The sequence below is a fragment of the Protopterus annectens genome, chromosome 2.part1 (assembly GCF_019279795.1).
Source record: "Protopterus annectens isolate FY-2018-M chromosome 2.part1, PAN1.0, whole genome shotgun sequence".
Lineage (NCBI taxonomy): Eukaryota > Metazoa > Chordata > Ceratodontiformes > Protopteridae > Protopterus > Protopterus annectens.
The window spans coordinates 1,872,157,956-1,872,176,291 of NC_056729.1; the positions used below are offsets into that span (position 1 = coordinate 1,872,157,956).

At 36.5% G+C, this 18,336-nt stretch overlaps 1 protein-coding gene across 1 annotated transcript in view; it reads left to right on the forward strand.

Moving 5' to 3' along the window:
• The window catches only part of LOC122794669 (coagulation factor XI-like), a 565,810-nt gene that overhangs the window by 283,303 nt on the left and 264,171 nt on the right, over positions 1-18,336 (forward strand). The window contains exon 5 of the mRNA XM_044063291.1: positions 5,973-6,121. Coding sequence (XP_043919226.1) covers positions 5,973-6,121 — 149 coding nt within the window. The remainder of the gene's footprint in view (positions 1-5,972; positions 6,122-18,336) is intronic.

Genomic DNA, 18,336 nt, shown 5'->3' on the forward strand with positions numbered 1-18,336 from the left:
TATATCACATGCAGTTTAACACACACATCTGCAACAGTACTTTACTATGCACATGCCCTATATAGGTATATTAGATTTACAATACAAACATGAATAATACTCATATTCAGAGGGAACATATGGATATGTACAACATCCCATTAACTGACCTAGCAGTGGCACAGTCATGACTGTTTGACAGATACCCTAGTGGTTGCCATATGTGATCTGTCCTTTCCCAGGGTGAGTCAGGCTCCTCAGCTGTGACCCTACCTCTCCACCTCTTAGAGCATCATATCTGGACAAAGCCTAAAACTGGGGGGGGGGGGTAAATAGGGACAGATCTTAAATATGCCTGTTACAAACCTATGAAGTTTGTAGCATAATACATTTTGCATTACCATGACTGTTCTGAAGGTGATGGGGTCTGAAACTCAAGTGTTTGTCATTACTTCATGACATCCATCCCCAGCTATTTGCTAGAATAATACAGACCAAACACTATGATGGGTAATTCTTGACATTCTGTGAAAATCTGTACAGTTGACAACTATGGCCCACTGCAGACAGAGCCAGATGCTATGTCCATAGCAGGTGTTCAGCAGGACATTATTACAGCAAGTCTTGCTGGCACATATAATTCTTTCAAAATCATTCTCTTTCTCTACTACAGGGATCAAGCTGGTTTGAATAGGTTGTAGCATGGCTTTTGTAGGTGCTGCTCATGAGCAGGTGATGGCCTCTGCACCAATTGGTGTTCCCCACTTGCTAATTACATGCAGGCAGCTGTGTAGTTCTTCCAATAGCCAATGTCATAGCAACCCACTACTATAAATGACTACTTTATATGAGCGTTGTCCCTTTACCTTGCCTGTATGGAAGACATCCTTCATGTGTGGGGGCAGCAGTGTTACAAACAGCAAGTAGGAATACCTCTTACAACAAGACTTGTGGACACAGGCCAACTACATGTTTGTATAAGGTTCCATACCAAGGGACAGAGTGTGAGTATTGCTGTTATATGCTTTGAATAGTGCTAGTCTTACAGGGTTTGTGTGTACATGCTAGTTTTGCATGGAATGCAGTCTGTCTACATAGCTCTCAACTATGGGGCTGCCCACATAATGACCTGAGGTTTGGCTGCTATGTTTTATCTGTTCCCCAAACAGGTGTTGTCCTTGACAAATCAGTGGCATTCTCTCTGTTGATTGCTTTTAGTACATGGCAACATCCATTTGTGTTTCTGACATCATATTCCACAGAAAGGGTAGGTTGCAACCAACCCTGTAACACCAGCAACTTTCACAGTGGATAACAGCAATATTTCAAATATGGCCCTGTGTTTTGGCCTCTGTCCTCCACTTATATACCAGGCTTTGTCCAGATGTCATCACTAAGAGGTTGATAGGTAATGGTCTCTCATTATTTAGTGCTGACATTCCTGCTATCATTCCAGTGATGTTGTGGACTCCCACACATGTTGTGGGGTAGGGACAAATATATGAGGGCTATGGCTGGGCAACATGTGTGACCCTGTACAGTCAAGAGGTCAGTGTATAGAGAATTCTGTTATATGCCCTTGTACGACATTTTATGGGGGAGGAGTATTAAATGTTTTTAACCTAGGCTGTTAGAACATGTGAGGGCTATTACTAATAAGAAACATAAAGGTATATGGCTGTACATTTTCATACATTTCACCATGGGGACAGTGGTGAGTTAGAGCATACTGTTTTGCACACAGTTCTGTTTGTCAGTGTGACAGTACAGTTTGAAGTGAAGCATTGTTATGTAATACTTTTCCCCTATGGGGTTAACTACAGAGTGTAATTGGAGGCTGTGAAGATTGGGTGAAGATGGGTGAAGGCTGCCAGCCTAGCCAGATAGAATTTTGGAGATAATTCTGTCATCTGTAAATAATGTAAACCACAGGTTTGTTGTATTAAATGGTAAAAATAGTGTTACATGTGGAACTGGAAAAAATGTAACAACAGTGCACGCTACTGAACAGGTAAAGCATGTTGTGACCCTTTGATGTAAACATGGCTCCAGCCAGTCTAGATGACAGAATTATTGCTATTGTTTTGAGGCCAGAGCTAATGGCCAGAATTTGCATGCATAAAATTCCTTTATTGCTCTTGTTTTTGCCCAGCGGTGAAGAATATAAATGTAGTTTCTGTTAGCCTGGGAACCCAGGGAAGTGTGAAGAATGATGTAATCTGAACCAGGAATGTGATTTTAAAAACAGAGAAAATCAGAGAGCGTTAAGCATTTTTGTGTTGACCATCCAACTCATCAGCACTGTCTTGCTCTATATGTAAGTTTAGCTTAGACTTGTGTTTTCTCTTAGAAATAGCTAGAAACTAGAAAGATTAGACTGTGTTTTTCTGTGATGTCAGAACTGTACTACTGAATAATTTTAAGTATTTCTCTATGATCTCTGAACTCTTGACTAGCACTGTGTAGTAAAGAGTATTGTCTTGTGTTTTGACTATTCGTTATTAAATATTTTAAAACCCTTTCAACTGTGGCTATTTTTGTAGACAAAACTTAAGCTCTTTAGAGTACTTGCATGCCTTTGGTAAAATTGTATAAAGCCACTCTAACAGTTTTAGCCCTGGGCTATAGTACCAGTTGGATAATAATACTGCACAGTAATAACTGGACACCCTTTTAAGTGCCTTTAAGTAGCTGATAAATATTAGTGAGTGGTGGCAGCTGGTATTAACGTATAGTCTAGGAAAAAGGGGCACAGCTGGAAAACCTGTGCCAGCCTTCCCCAGGAGTGTCAGTGTGGTTGTTTAAACTCTTCTCAAAGTGTGTGTGTGTGTGTGTGTGTGTGTGTGTGTGTGTGTGTGTGTGTGTGTGTGTGTGTGTGTGTGTGTGTGTGTGTGTGTGTGTCAGCTACTTGGGCAGGGACATGAAGCACTGGTTGGACAGAGAGGGTGCTGGAGGTTTTAGCTTTCCCACTAAGCTGAGATCTGAACCAAATAGCTGTGCCAGTGGGACCTGGAGAGTAAGGGAACGACCAGCCCCAGACTGACTGTGATCTCTTAGTGCACTTAAGGGAAATTTCACTTTACTGTGTGTATTTCTAATCCTTACCTCCTATATGAGATGCCCCTCATGGGTGTTAGTGGTGAGGATTGAGCCTCCTTGATTGCTGGGCCAGAGCACATGCGTCACAGAGGCTGTTGAACCAAATCTGTAATTAAGTGTTAATTGCTTCTTGTCTTCAAGGTAAGTGTGTTTTTTTACTGTTGTGCTACTTGAAGTCTTTCGCCAAGACAGAAGAGTATCTTATTTTTTGCAAATTACTTTGGGTTATCACCTGTCCCTCTTTGCGAGGGACAAAACCTCTTTGTGCAGTTGTGCCCTGCTGATAACAACTGACAAATGGCAAATTTCCTGAGATGGTAGGACCAAGAATGTATCATATGTTTTCTTTGATAGTTGCATAAATCAGTTATTTTGTATTTGAAACACCTAATTGCTTTAAGAAATGGCATAAACAACTTAAATAGTACACAAATAAACATTTAGATTTATGTAAAAAGTGTGGTGTTACGTCCTTTACATTGAGTGTTGGCATATGTTTTAATACAGTAATTCTCATTTCAAGGAAAGAATCAGACTCTGGCCATTTGAAAAGGTGGCAACTCTAGGATTACTGGCTGTTTGATTTTCTGTGCACTCTCTCTATATATACTCATATATATGTATATATAAATATATATATATATATATATGTATTTATATATTTATATATGTATAAATATATATATATATATATATATATATATACATATTTAAATATATATATATATATATATATATATATATATATATATATATATATATATATATATATAAATATATATATATATATATTTGTATGAAAAATATGTATGGGTCCACTTTGTAATTTCGAAATACTGAAATCCCGAATTTCAGTATTTTGAAATCACAAAGCCAAATACTCAAAGTTCTAAAACCGGTAGAAGCACGAAATTCAAAATCCCGAAGCACGGAGATTTTGAATTTCCATTTCCGCAGGTGTGGTGTGTAGATGTTTGGGTTTAATTTAGATATGTTTGTTTGTGTAAATATGTTGGTTAGTGGCTTTAGTGTGTGTAAGTGTGTGTTGTGACTGTGATATGTGTGCGTGAGAGACTTTAAGATATGTGTGTGTGAGTTTCATTTATGTTTCTGTTTGTGCGATCTCGGAGTTAGAATATATAAGTAGGGGTGGTGTAGGGGATGCAGCCCCCCCACCTGAGAGGTGAAGGGGGGCTTGCCTCCCTGCTTATATGTAGTTTAGATGCATTTGTTTGATTGTGGGGGGACTTTGTGATTTCAAAATACTGAAATTCGGGATTTCAGTATTTCAAAATTACAATGTGGACCCATTATATATATATATATATATATATATATATATATATGTATAGATACACACACACACTCACACACACACACACACACACACACGCACACACACAAACACACACACACACACACACACACATACATATATATATATATATATATATATACACACACACACACACACACACACACACACACACACACACACACATATATATATATATATATAGAGAGAGAGAGAGAGAGAGAGAGAATTTGAATGTTTAGTACTTCCACATTGTACATTCCCTATGGTAAACTGACTGTTCTGCATGATATGTTAGAGAAATCATCCCAACATCTAACAGCTCAGTTGGCTTAGTAGTTAACTGCTATGAGTATGATATATAGGGTCCTGGGTTCAAACTGGCAAAGGCTGCTTATTTTGTTGCTGGGCAGAGTGATTAAGGCACTTTAAAATGGCTTTAAGCGTGTTTGTGCAGGTTTGCGTGATGCTAAGCAAAGCTAAGACAGTGTTAAACCTATAGGCACTTACACTGTGTACGCTTAGGTTAGCAATGCTTACCAATGCACAAACACACTTAGCATCTATATTTAAGCAAGTCATACAGCAGCTAACCACAACTGCACCTTGCTAACCATTGATCACTTTTCCTTTTTAGTAGATATCCCACTAATGATAACCTTATGTTATAAAGTTCAGGTGGCATAGTGGTAATTTGCTGTGGCTATGGTGTACAGGGTCCTGGGTTGAAGACTTGGTAGGGCTGAATATTTTGTTTCTGGAAAGAACAAGGGCTATAGGATACAAATGTGTGGTTATGAGTCTACTTTGAAACATCTAAAACCCATAACATCTAATTTCATAACACTGTGACCAGAACATCTAAAACCCAAAACATCTAAAACCCATACCATCGCATTTCATAACATCTAACACTACAAATCACAAGAAAATAAAATCACCTCCACATATAATGACACCAAACTACCAAACACATTTTTTTACTACATTTCTGCAGGGGGACAAGCCCCCCTGCATCCCCACGCCCCCCCATAAATTAAATATACCAACTTCAAGATTGCACTACAGTGGGAAAAAGTTAATTTCCTAACCCCACTGTATCAAATCCCACTGTAGAAATGTAGTATAAAGTGTGTTTGGTACTTTTGTGTCCTTATATGTCATTATATGTGGAGGGGTGTAATTTTCATGTGATTTGTACTGATAGATATTATGAAATTCAATGTTATGGGTTTTTGATGTTTTGGGTTTTAGATGTTGTGGTCTCAATGTTATGAAATTAGATGTTATGGGCTCTAGATGTTTTGAAGGGGACCAGTGTGTGTGTGTGTGTGTGTGTGTGTGTGTGTGTGTGTGTGTGTGTGTGTGTGTGTGTGTGTGTGTGTGTGTATATATATATATATATATATATATATATATATACTACTACTACTACTTCACACTATATACTACATATATTAGTGTTAATTAGCCTCCTGTGGAATATTTTAATTGATGATTTTCTAAAATATTTTGTGTGTGACTAAATAAACACATTTATGTTTTCTAAAATTATCAACATGATTATTTTTTGTTTTAGGAATAACTGCGCTCTAAAGCATGTAATGAATATTCCTCTTCCAGAAGGCATTGCAATTAAGAATGGTTTAACTTCAGGATTTTCCTTAAGTCGGTGTGGATCACTACGCACCACCACAACAACATCAACAGAAGAATCAAAAAAATCAGGTATTTTTTTAAATGTCAGTACTTTATTAATAATTAGTACTAGTAGTGTATATGTGAGTGTATGTGTGCATGTGTGTGTGTTAGTGTGTGTGTGTGTGTGTGTGTGTGTGTGTGTGTGTGTGTGTGTGTGTGTGTGTGCTCGCGCGTGTGCCCATACTTATTTTTTTTGGTGGGGGTATTTTAGATAGATAGTATATGGGACTTTGGAGATTACATTGAGATGTACACAAAAGAGAATAGATGAAATAGAAAATTGTGTATGAGTAAAGTAATCTATTAGCAAATTTATACTGTATCAACAATAGATGCTTTCTAGGTTCCATCTACTGAAAATTGTAGATGGATGAACAATGATAAAATTTGCTAAGACCCGCCGAAGCAAATCTAAGCATACTACTGTACTGCAGCTCAAACGTATGCTTATGTTAAAATACTAATGCCTTCTAGTACTCAAACTACTGTGATTATGCTCAAAAATGAGAAAAAGAACAAGTTTTTTAAGCACTTTTCCTAATGTCTGAAAGATGCTTAACAAGCTTTTGTTAAGCACCTCTAAGCTGTGTTACCTTAGGTCTTCAGCTTCTGGAAAGCCTTTTTTTAGTCAGCTTTGGGTTGAAGGGGTGTCAGTCTGGGCAGCAGTCCAGTCTACCAGATGACTTAGCTATGGTTCTTAAATCGGTAAGTAGAGATGTGCAGATAGGAAGTAGCTCAATATAATATGTAGGCTTTCTGGCATCATTGTATAGAAATGCTACGAGACTATACAGGTGACCTATATTTTTTAAGCCCCAATAACAGAATTATTTATCTGCAGGTCAGACATGTGATGGCCAATAATTAAGTCAAGTAGCTTGATGGCATCTTAAATAGTAAAATTATCTAAGGAGGTAAAGGATTGGCTGTTAGAAAGAGTGTCTGGTGAATGCACCTGGCACTGTTTTTTGTCATGAAGATATTTACCAGAAAAAAAGGCATAGCGTTAGTTTTACGAGCATTTAATAAAGGGTCCAAACACTTTCTGAAACATTAAAAGGATAACTGTAGATTTGAATTAACTATGGGCTTATGTATTTCTAGAAAGCAGTGTTGCTAGCAGTTGTAGCGTATTGTGTTAATTTTGTATTGTGTTCATTTTGTTTCAATAAAATGAAGACAACCAAGAAGTGATCCTCATTGTGCACCTGTTGAAATGGAAAAATGGGTGAAAGATGAAATCACCCCATCTACTAGAGAGAGAAATTTTCCTTCCTGGTGAATGTGTCTGAGAGAGTGAGACCTGATACGACTAACATTATCAAACACTTTGAAATGATTTCAGGAAAAAGATGTGTCATAATTCTCAAACTCTGGCTGACATTAGATGTATTCAGTGATGTTCAGAAGAGCAGTGATAATAAAGCAGCATTTCTAAAAAAACATACTGAGGTTATAAGTGGGATGCATAGTGGTTACATTTAGAAATGTATGCCAATGGGCACATCTGCCTAAACTTGTTAAAGCTGGAGAAAAGATAGCAGCAAGCCAATAGTTAGTTACTGCAGTTGAAGCCCCACCATTGTGTAGGGGTATGTGACCCTTGTAATGTGATCCTTCTCCCATGCTGACTGAAACCATTTTCCTTTGAATGGCTGAGGTAGGAGGTTGGCATAATGGTTAAGGTATTCACCTTACAAACACAAGGTCCAGGGTTTGATTCTCAGATGGGGTAAATGGCTAGGCTTAAAATGGCCCACAAAGACAGTTAGCCTAGTATTAACCAATAAGACCATTGACTGCATGTGCAGAGACAGAAGCAAAAGTTTCCAGAAAATGAGCTGCAGTGTTATCAGTTAACATGTGTCCTCATTTAGCTGTCAATGTAGCTTCCAGACAGTCTAAAATGAGATAGATAGGTTGTGTACAAAACATTGAGCATTCATGATGACAATGGGCATTAAAAGTCAGCTTGATGACAAAGAGAGATGACGTTTATAACAACTTCATAAAAATAAGGAGAAGAAAATACCAGAAGAATGCAAAGTTCCTGTAATCACGGCTGCACAGGTAAGAACCACACTCTCCAAAGCCAAGAACACAGCATCCATGGGATCAGACAACATCCCAGGCTGCATTCTACATGAACTATAGAACAAACTGGCACCCCACCTAAGTACCATGTTCAGTCATAGCCTCACCTCAGGCTTTGTGCCTGCTGAATGGTGCACAGCAATGGTTATCCCACTCCACAGGGGGGGAGCCACCATGGACCCCGGGAACTACCGCCCCATTAGCCTGATGAGCCTGGTCTGCAAGGCCATGGAACGTTATCATCATGGAACTTATAAACAAAGACATTGGAAATCTCCAAACTCTGGACCCCACCCAGTTTGGGTTTGTAAAAGGCAGATCATGTCTCCTAAACCTGATAGACTTCTTTGAAGCAGTCACCAAAGCCGTAGACAAGGGTAAGGTGGTTCACACAGCCTATCTAGATCTTGCCAAGGCTTTTGACACCATCCCCCACTCTGGAATTATAGATAAACTCACTAAACTAGGTATAAATCCCTATGTTACAAGATGGGTTGCCAACTGGCTCACTGACAGAACCCACACTGTGAAAGTAGCAGACTCCAAATCCGACTTCAGACCAGTGACAAGTGGAGTACCACAGGGTTCAGTCCTGGGTCCTCTCCTGTTTGGTATCTACTTTTCTGAAGTACAGGCTAACACAGAAAGTCTTTGGCTAATGAAGTTCACAGATGACTGCAAACTAGGAGCCATAATCGAAACGCCTAATGATGTGGACATTCTACAAAAGGGCCTCACTGAGACAGATGCCTGGTGTCAAAGCCATGGCCTCAAGCTCAATGCCAAAAAGTGCATTGTCATCCCCTTTGGTAAAAACTCTGTACCCATGAACTACAACATAGGCGGTAGTATACCTAATACCAAAAGTGTGATAAGAGACCTTGGGACACAGGTGGACAGTAGTCTCTCCTTTGATAATCACATCGCCACAGTAGTCAGGAAATCCTTCTACGTGGCACACCTCATCACAAAAGGTTTCTCATCCAGAAAAAAAGAGGTCATTGTTCCCCTCTACTCATCACTCATTAGACCCATTATAGAGTACAATGCCCCTTTTGGTATGTACCTCACAAGACATCTACAACAACTGGAAAGGTCGCAGAAATACCTCACAAAGAGGATTACCGGCCTCAAACAGATGCCCTACGCAGACCGAATCAAAAAACTCCAGCTTTACTCCGTCGCATATCGCCTACTCAGAGGTGATCTCTGCTTAACATACAAAGCTATGTCAAACCCAGAGCTGTTGGACATGCTCCACATAAAGAAATCCCAAAGCCTCCAAGCTACACGCTCTAGGGACCTAAATCTTGTCACCACAATAAACAGAACATGCCGGAAGGATAGATTCCTGTCCCAGAGACTTCCCATACTCTGGAATAAACTACCTATCTATATCAAACAAAGCTCCTCCCTAGCACTCTTCAAGAAAAATCTTGATGATTGGATGGGAAATAGGAAATTCACCCCGGGGATCACCTCTGTGGCTCTGCTCGACAGTGGCACAGGAAAATAATTTTCATGGGTGGCAAAAGCCAGGGTACCTTTTTGGCTGGGCTTGTATAGGCCCCAGGGACAATAGCCTAGTACCTACCTATGAACCTATGAACCTATGAGAAAACTTTGTGGCAATTTGATCATTAGTTAGATAAGAAAAGGGAATGAGAGTGGATGCTATGAGTGAGACTCTGGATCTGACTGACAGTACTATAGTTTTGTTTACATTCTTAGGTTTACATTTTATTGTTCTAGACAATAAATTATTTTGCAGAAGTAGGGTACAGTTATCTGATTTCTGGCTTCACAGATTTTATTGAGATCAATAAGTAGGTCAGACCAATCTGTCTCTGCCTTAAAGGAGCAATACTATGAAAGTGATTATAAAAGTACCTTGCAGCAGTGTCTGCAGGTAAAGTATATAGAGAAGATGTATCTGCAGGCATATATTCTGTACATTCTTTGAATTTTTCTTATACCTCATATAAAACAAAATCAGCTGGGAGTCACTGTCAGAAATCATTGGAATGCCATAAAAAAGCAATATTTTGAGTTTAGTGATAATAATCCAGTCTAGTATATAGAGAAGCACAAGTCATGTCTGTAATGGACATAGGACTGGCCAGTTAGATAAAAGTGTTGAGGCTGGCATAATGGTTAGGGTGTTCACCTCACAGGCACAAGTGCAGGGTTTGATTCCCATAAAGCTGTTATACAGATCTTATAGTAACCTGGTAGAAACTTAATAATAAAGATGAATTATTTCAACATATTCAGAAATTTTGCAGCTTTATATGTAACCAGTAGTTTTATCATTGGACTGTCCATGGATGATGATGATGATAATAATAATAATAATAATAATAATAATAATAATAATAATAATAATAATAATAATAATACCTATTTGTTAACCAGGTAGGTCCATTGAACATACAGTCCCTTTACAGAGGTGGCCTGGGAGCAATGCCTAGTTAATTTACATGCTCAAAGTTGCACAGGAGGTAAACAAAAGCTGAGGGAATCAAACCTTGTATCATAAAACTACAGAGTGCAACCTTAACCTCTCTGCCAACTGCTAGACACACTAATGATAAGCAGACGGGATACTAAAACATTTCTGAATAGAGTAAACTGAACTCATCTCGGGGATCACTCCAGTGGCTCTACTTGATAGAGGCACTGGGAAATAATGTCAGGCGGCACAGTGTCAGGGCACTTCTATGGGCTAAGCTTGTAAAGGCCCCAGTGTCATTAGCCTAGTACACACCTATGAACCTAAATAAACTGTGTACATTTTTAAAAAGAGAACTTGAAAAATATTTTGATATGAGAAATGCTCAGTAGGCAGCCTGTCTAATGAAATATAGTACCCATCAGACTCTCCAAGAATAATGCAGTCGGTTAAAGCATGTGTGTTTTGTATTTGATTAGTTTTCAATCTTAGAAACTTGTGATTATCAGGATGTATATTTTCTGAATTTACAATTTGATATCAGAACAACTATTCCTAAGAGCCACTGGTGACTTCAAGGCAAGGTGGGGTACAGAAAGCAACTGAAATGGTATAGCTAACTGGAATGGGATACCTATATCTAGGGGGGAATCAATGTGCAAGGTCATGGTGTTAAATTATTGGTCATATTCTACTGCATTCACTAAGCAACATTTGTTTAAGTTGTCTTGGTTGTAGGTAAGTATTTGGCTAACTGCTATGGTAGGCCATTTTAAGCCTAACCAATCTTCCTTTCAAAGGTGAGAATCAAACCTTGCATCTTCTGTCTCGAAGTAAATACCTTAACCATGATGCCAGACTTCAGTCTACCTTTTAGTCCACATGCCTGAAGTATTTGGAAAAAATGCAGTACATATATACAGCACATATTTAATTTTGACATGGCTGAATATTGGAATTGTGCATTTTCCCCTTTAATTAAAGAATGTTTTATTCAAAAGTTGTTAGGGAAAATTACGGCCTGAGGGGAGGAGGTTGAGCATTTGAGCATTCAGCTTACTTGAGAGAAGTCAATTCACTCCCAGCTTTAGAAGTAACAGCAGATATGGAAATTTTCTGTCTAGTTACTGTCTCTGATGATGCTACAAGACAGAAACAGAGAGGAAGTTTGAATTGTTTGACATGCTAGAATTACTCAGGCTGCTGAGAAGATTGTTCCATTGTATACAATTCTGTTATCAGTTATAAACATTTGTATAAAGGGAATACACAAAATATGTAAGTCCACTGTCCACATCAGGCTTTACTGGCAGTGTGCCAGTACACTTCCTTAAAGGTAAAATGACAATATATGGAGTGTTAGTTAAAGCGGAGGTCTACGGATAGTACTCATAGTCATTGCACAAATGCAGTTAGAGTATCCATGATGTTTGCAAATGAGCATATGTAAGGTTCAATTCATAGAGGACATTTACAATAATGCACAATGCCTTAGATATAATGAGATGCAAATAGGAAATTGTGTAACACCACACATTCTATGCTAATGAAGTGTTCTTGCAATTCATAGTCCAGTATCTAAACTGTACACACACATGATCCCTTGTTAAAAGCATTGCTTTGCTTCTGATATTTGCTTTGCAAACCATGAACTTACCCCCAGCAATCCCTTCCATAGTTTATTTAAGTATGAACAACCACTCAAATGAAACCAAAATAAATTCCTTTTCCCAGCAATCACGTTCATAGTTTTACCATGTAATAACACCAATTTTCCAGTGATGACTTCAATAGTTTGGCCATGTATGCTTAAGCACTTAATAACACCAATGTCCCCAGCAACCACTTCAGTAGTCTGACCATGTATGCAAACAAACTTCACTGACAGCAAAACAAATCATTTCCTCAAGAGATCCATTCATTAGTTTGCCAGTGTTGGCCCAAACACTCAAATGACACCAAAATGAATAATTTCATCAATGATCCATTCAGTAATTTGTCCATGTATGCAGTAGCACTTCAATGACAGCAAATTTAATTATTTCCCCCAGTGGTCCCTTCAGCAGTTTTATTATGTATCCACACGCATTCACCATCAAACTGAATCATTCCCTCAACAATCCTTTTAGTAAAATGAAATTAATATAAAATTATTTCCTCAAGGATCCCTTAAGTACTTTGACCATGTATGCATAAACATATAATAACACCAATATCCACAACTATTACTTCTGTAGTTTGACCATGTATGCTGAAGCATATAATAACACCAATGTTCCCAGCAAGCACTTCAGTAATCTCAGCATGTATGCACACAAACTTCACTGACACCAAAATGAATAATTTCCTCCAGAGATCCATTCAGTAGTTTGCCAGTGTTTGCCCAAGCACTCAAATGACACCAAAATGAATAATTTCCCCAAACAATCCTTTCAGAAAAATGACATCAGTATAAAAGTATTTCTTCAAGGATCCCTTCAGTAGTTTGACCATGTCTACACAAGGACTGAAATACAATTAAACATTTCTTGAAGTGAAATCAGTTATCATACTTTCTTTTAAAATGTATGGTAATAAATATTCATTTTCTTCTCCAGTCAGTTAAGTAATGTGTCGCCTGACTCCCATATTACACTTGTAAATTGGTGTTTACTGGTGTAATTCAGAGTTCATTTACACATTTCATATACAGATGATGCCTTTTTACATTTATCACTAGGAATGATAGTAATACGCAAATGTGTAATACCCCTTATCCACCTAATAGCTCTTTCCCTAATGCTTATGCCTTAAGCATGTTTCATTGTTGCCTTAAGGAGATGTGTTTACCAAACCCTTTCCTTAGTCAGCCTGAATAACCTTATTTGCCACCAGTGTACCACAAGGCTTTACTCTTGGTCCACTTCACTTTAACATTTTTACCAAGACACTCCACATATCCCTAATACAGTACACAGATTACTCCACACTCATTTGCACATCTGACAATGTGGCATACCTCTAAAAACCTACTTAGGACATTTTAACAGCAACTGAAACATGGCTTTGTAAATCACAACTCATGTTTAACTCTAAAAAAATATTTCTTTTTCCCCAATCCATATTTCATGAAAAAGCTAAATTTAAAGTCTTCTCTCTTGATAATGCAACAATTGAGGTCACTTCCATAGAAAATTATTAGAGATAATAGTGGATGATAATCTTAAATTTGACCTGTATATATATATATATATATATATATATATATATATATATATATATATATATGTATATATATATATATATATATATGTATATATATATATATATATATATATATATATATATATATAAATGCATAAGAAAAACTAATCAAAAACTAGGTATGTTTTATAGAGCCAAAAAACATTCTCACTAAGGCTATATTTGCCACTTCTTATCTCCTCCATGCACTTCTTTATAGTGTTCCCATCCTTACTAACCTTCAGGCAGGAGAAAAATCAAAACGTGAACAGTGCTACAACAAAGTTGCTAAATTTGCAGTAAATACCCCATTCAGAACCTATCATTGTATAGCACTAAAATCCCTGAATTGGTTAGAACTACACTGTCAACTAACATAAACACAGTTTCTTATCACCTATAAAATTATCCAGAATCCATCTGCTTGTCCAGCACTAAATAAAATTCTACACAATTATGTTCCCATTTAGTCATTACAATCCAATGACGAATTCCTTTCTGTCCACAAACCTGTCAAATCTGCTGGGTATTGTCTGTACTGGTACCACTTTGCTAAGGCCTGGAACTCCTTATCTCTAACCATCAGGTCAATATCTTCCTGTATATCCTTCAAAACCTTTCTGAAAAACTTGCTAGCAAAAGCTGGCTCTCTTCTTGCTCAACACCAGGACAAACTACATCCCTAAATGTGGACACGTACCTATTCATACCTTACATCTTCTTACACTCCCTTTTCACTCACTTTCTTATATCTATCAATTTTTCTTCCTTGACTTTCTCACTAAATATACCATAAGTCTGCTTTTCTCTCACTTTGTATTGCAATTCTTATTTGTATTATAGTATCTTGCATTTAATTTCTCTATAAACTGGGTAAAATGTCTGTAACTATTAAATCTTTGTCATATAACACGTATGTATTCTTAACCAAGGTCTTCATATAATGTCTAAATTGGTATAATCATTTTTCATATTGTTTTTAAAGACTGTAAAATTTTTATTCTTACAATGTTTTATAATACTTTGTAGCTTTTCTTTCAGGGCTGCCACTGTAAATGGGGATCCTACCCAGTCAGACTTTCTGGTAATTAAAGATCAATAAATAAATACATAAATTTTGCATAACTGCATAGTGCCACTCTTTGCAGCTATGAATATTGGTCTAGATCTCAGCCACTGCTTTACCTTCATTGATTGTGAAAAGACAAAATCTGTTTTGCAAATTTGGAATAATAATAATAATATATATATATATATATATATATATATATATATATATATATATATACATATATATATATATATATATATATATATATATATCAAAAGACATGCGTTGAATGGACGTGCCTTCATTGATGATTGGGTGCCAAGCTGGCAACTCGACACCATAAAAACCAAGTGCAATCATTAGCGGACTGGAGTTCTGCTGTGTAACCCCTAACCGGGAAAAGCCAAACGACAAACAAAAACAACATATTTATATATATATATATATATATATATATATATATATATATATATATATATATATATATAATTTGGAATCAGTGGTGGCCAATGTGCCAAATTCAGTTTTTACTCATGTTTCTCATTAGGCTGTGCAATCCCATCAGTTTTTACTAATAATGCATATAATTCACTGCTGCTGATCAGTGTTGTGATGCAGCAGGCCTTGCATCCCATCAGACTTGCTACATGCTGATACACTGCAAACACAAGTTTACTTTGTAAGTACAATATTCAGGCAAGGATACCTCTGTCCAATGCATTGGTTACCCGAGATGATAGGCAGTATGTCTGCCAGTCCTTTATAGAAGGCAGATCAAAATATTTCAACCATAGGGCAGTGTAGGATAGCCACAAACTAATCTTTGCTATACTCTATGCAATTATTCTGACTCCAAGTGCACAAAACTGAAACTTTGTTGCCAGTGATGTGGAATGCCACTCGAGGATGCAGCAATGTCTCATATGCATTCAAAAAAGTTCCAAAACTATAGATACAGACTGCCATATTTTTTTCTTACCAGCAACAAAGATTCCATATGTACACAGAACAAAAGGAAAAAGTAGCACCAGCTGTACCACAGCAATGTAGTTTATTGGTAAAGTAAGCACTTTCAGGGATCTTACCCCTTCTTCAGACTGCATGTGAAGGAACATTACAAAATTTAAATAGTGCCATCAATTAAGGACAAAAAACATTTAAAAATACAGAAGCACCAATACACTTAAAACCTATAAGACATGCTGACTAAAATCAACAATGATAAATACAATATAAATGCTCATATATATATATATATATATATATATATATATACACACACACATATATGTACACACATAAACATACATAAGCATATATACATATACACACATATATACACACACATACACACATATGCATATCCATGTTAAATGCAAACAAATATGTGCAAATCCTGCATATAAAAAGCAAACCTAGACATAAAAATATATTTAATAAAGTATGTCTAAAAACAATTTAGTGTTTCAATGGCTTGGTCTTTAAGAAAGGTTTCAAAGACACCTTATTATTCAAACCAGGAGGTTTATCAGCACTGAATAACATAATCCGTCTCTAATCAGCAGCTTCCGTATGGTTCACTAAATCACCCCCTTTCCTGTTATTAAATAAAATTTCCAAAACTAAAAATTTAAATATATGGTTAGATCCTTCTTTCATATTATGCATAGCCAAAGCTCTGCTCTCTTTACAATTTCTTTTTTTTTCAAAACAGGTTTATTGTTTTAACATACAAGAGAAATATCATAACAATTTTATACAAGTAATTAAAAATAGATATGATTATAACATTCAACAAAACAACTAAAGTATTTACAAAGACATCCACTACAATCAGATCAATTAATTAAACTAAAATACCATGCTATTGAAATTAGGATTTTTTAACACATTTTGCAAATTATCCCATACAATATAATAAGATGTTTTTCTAGTTGTTCTTGACCTAATTGTGTTTATTTCCATATGGCACACTATATTCATAACATTTTTAAATTCATTGAATGAAGGAGGTGTATCTGAAATCCAATTTCTGGTTATTATTTTCCTAGCCACTGCTAGAATAGACCATAACAAGGGAAGCTTAACCTTTTTAACACTTTGAGGTACAGGTGTGTTGAATAATATAAGAGATTTAGAAATAATGAAATTATCTGTAAAAAGAGCCTGCAAAAATTCATTAACTGACTTCCAGTATTCTTTCAATTTTATACAGTCATAAAACATATGAGCCCAGTCAGCATTAATTTCTACATTACATCTCTTACATAGATTATCTTTATTATTTATTTTATTCATCATCAAAGGTGTATAAAAAGATCTATGTAAAAATTTCCATGTATAAAGTCTCCAGACAATGGAAGACGTAGTTCTATAGGCAGATTCCAATATATATTGTTTATCTTGTTGATTTGGTGGGTCCCCATTAATAGAAGTGAAATAATTCCAGTATGTATCTACACTGTAAAAAGTTTCTTGTCTGATAATTTTATGTATGTATGAAAGTTTACCTTTATCAGAAACTTTATGTTGTAAATCTCTCTTTACAATTTCTGATATCATGATAGTGTTCCAGTATTCTATCTTTAAGAAGTCTGTTCGTTTTACCAATATAGAATGAAAAACATATCACACAGTATGCAAAGTAAACAACATTTGACGTCTTGCAATCTGCATAGTGGGTACTATTAAAAATAAAAGTTATATGTGGATGTGTAAAACCACTGCCTATGTGAATGTGTGTACAAGCTATACAACTTCTGCAAGCATAGGTGCCTATCCTGTCTGATTTACATGAAATATTGGATGCATCAGATCTATAGCATAAATGGCTTTTTAGAGTTCTATTGTTTCGAAAAGTAAAATTTGGTCTAGTTTCAATCATGTCCTTTAATCCATCAATTGTGGAAAGAATGCCCCAATTCCTCTTAATGACATCATAAACTGTATTAATATTGCTGGCAAAAGTCAGTGGCATCATTAATATGTCACTGCTCACATCTTATGTACACTTGCACTACTGACTTCTATATTAATGGTGGAACTCGAGACTACTCTGTCTCTAAAGTAAGGTTTACAGCACTCACCCCTAGTCTTTCAAGGTTTGTCTATATGCCTATCAATCATTAAGCTTTCATAACCTCTCTCTAGGAACTCAGATTTTAATTTCTGAATTGCTGCATGTAACTCTTCATCATCATTATAGAACCACATTACTCTAAACACTTGCCCTTTGATCACAGTGCATTTAGTATGGTTTGGATGCATACTTGTATTGTGCAAGAAATTGTTCTTCCTAACAGACTTTCTGTAGAGGCTAGTCTTAACATTATTCAATTGGTCTTTACTCACCTTCACATCCAAGAACTCAATTTCATGAATAGAGTACTTGAACGTGAATCTCAGAAGGTCAGTGGTCTCATT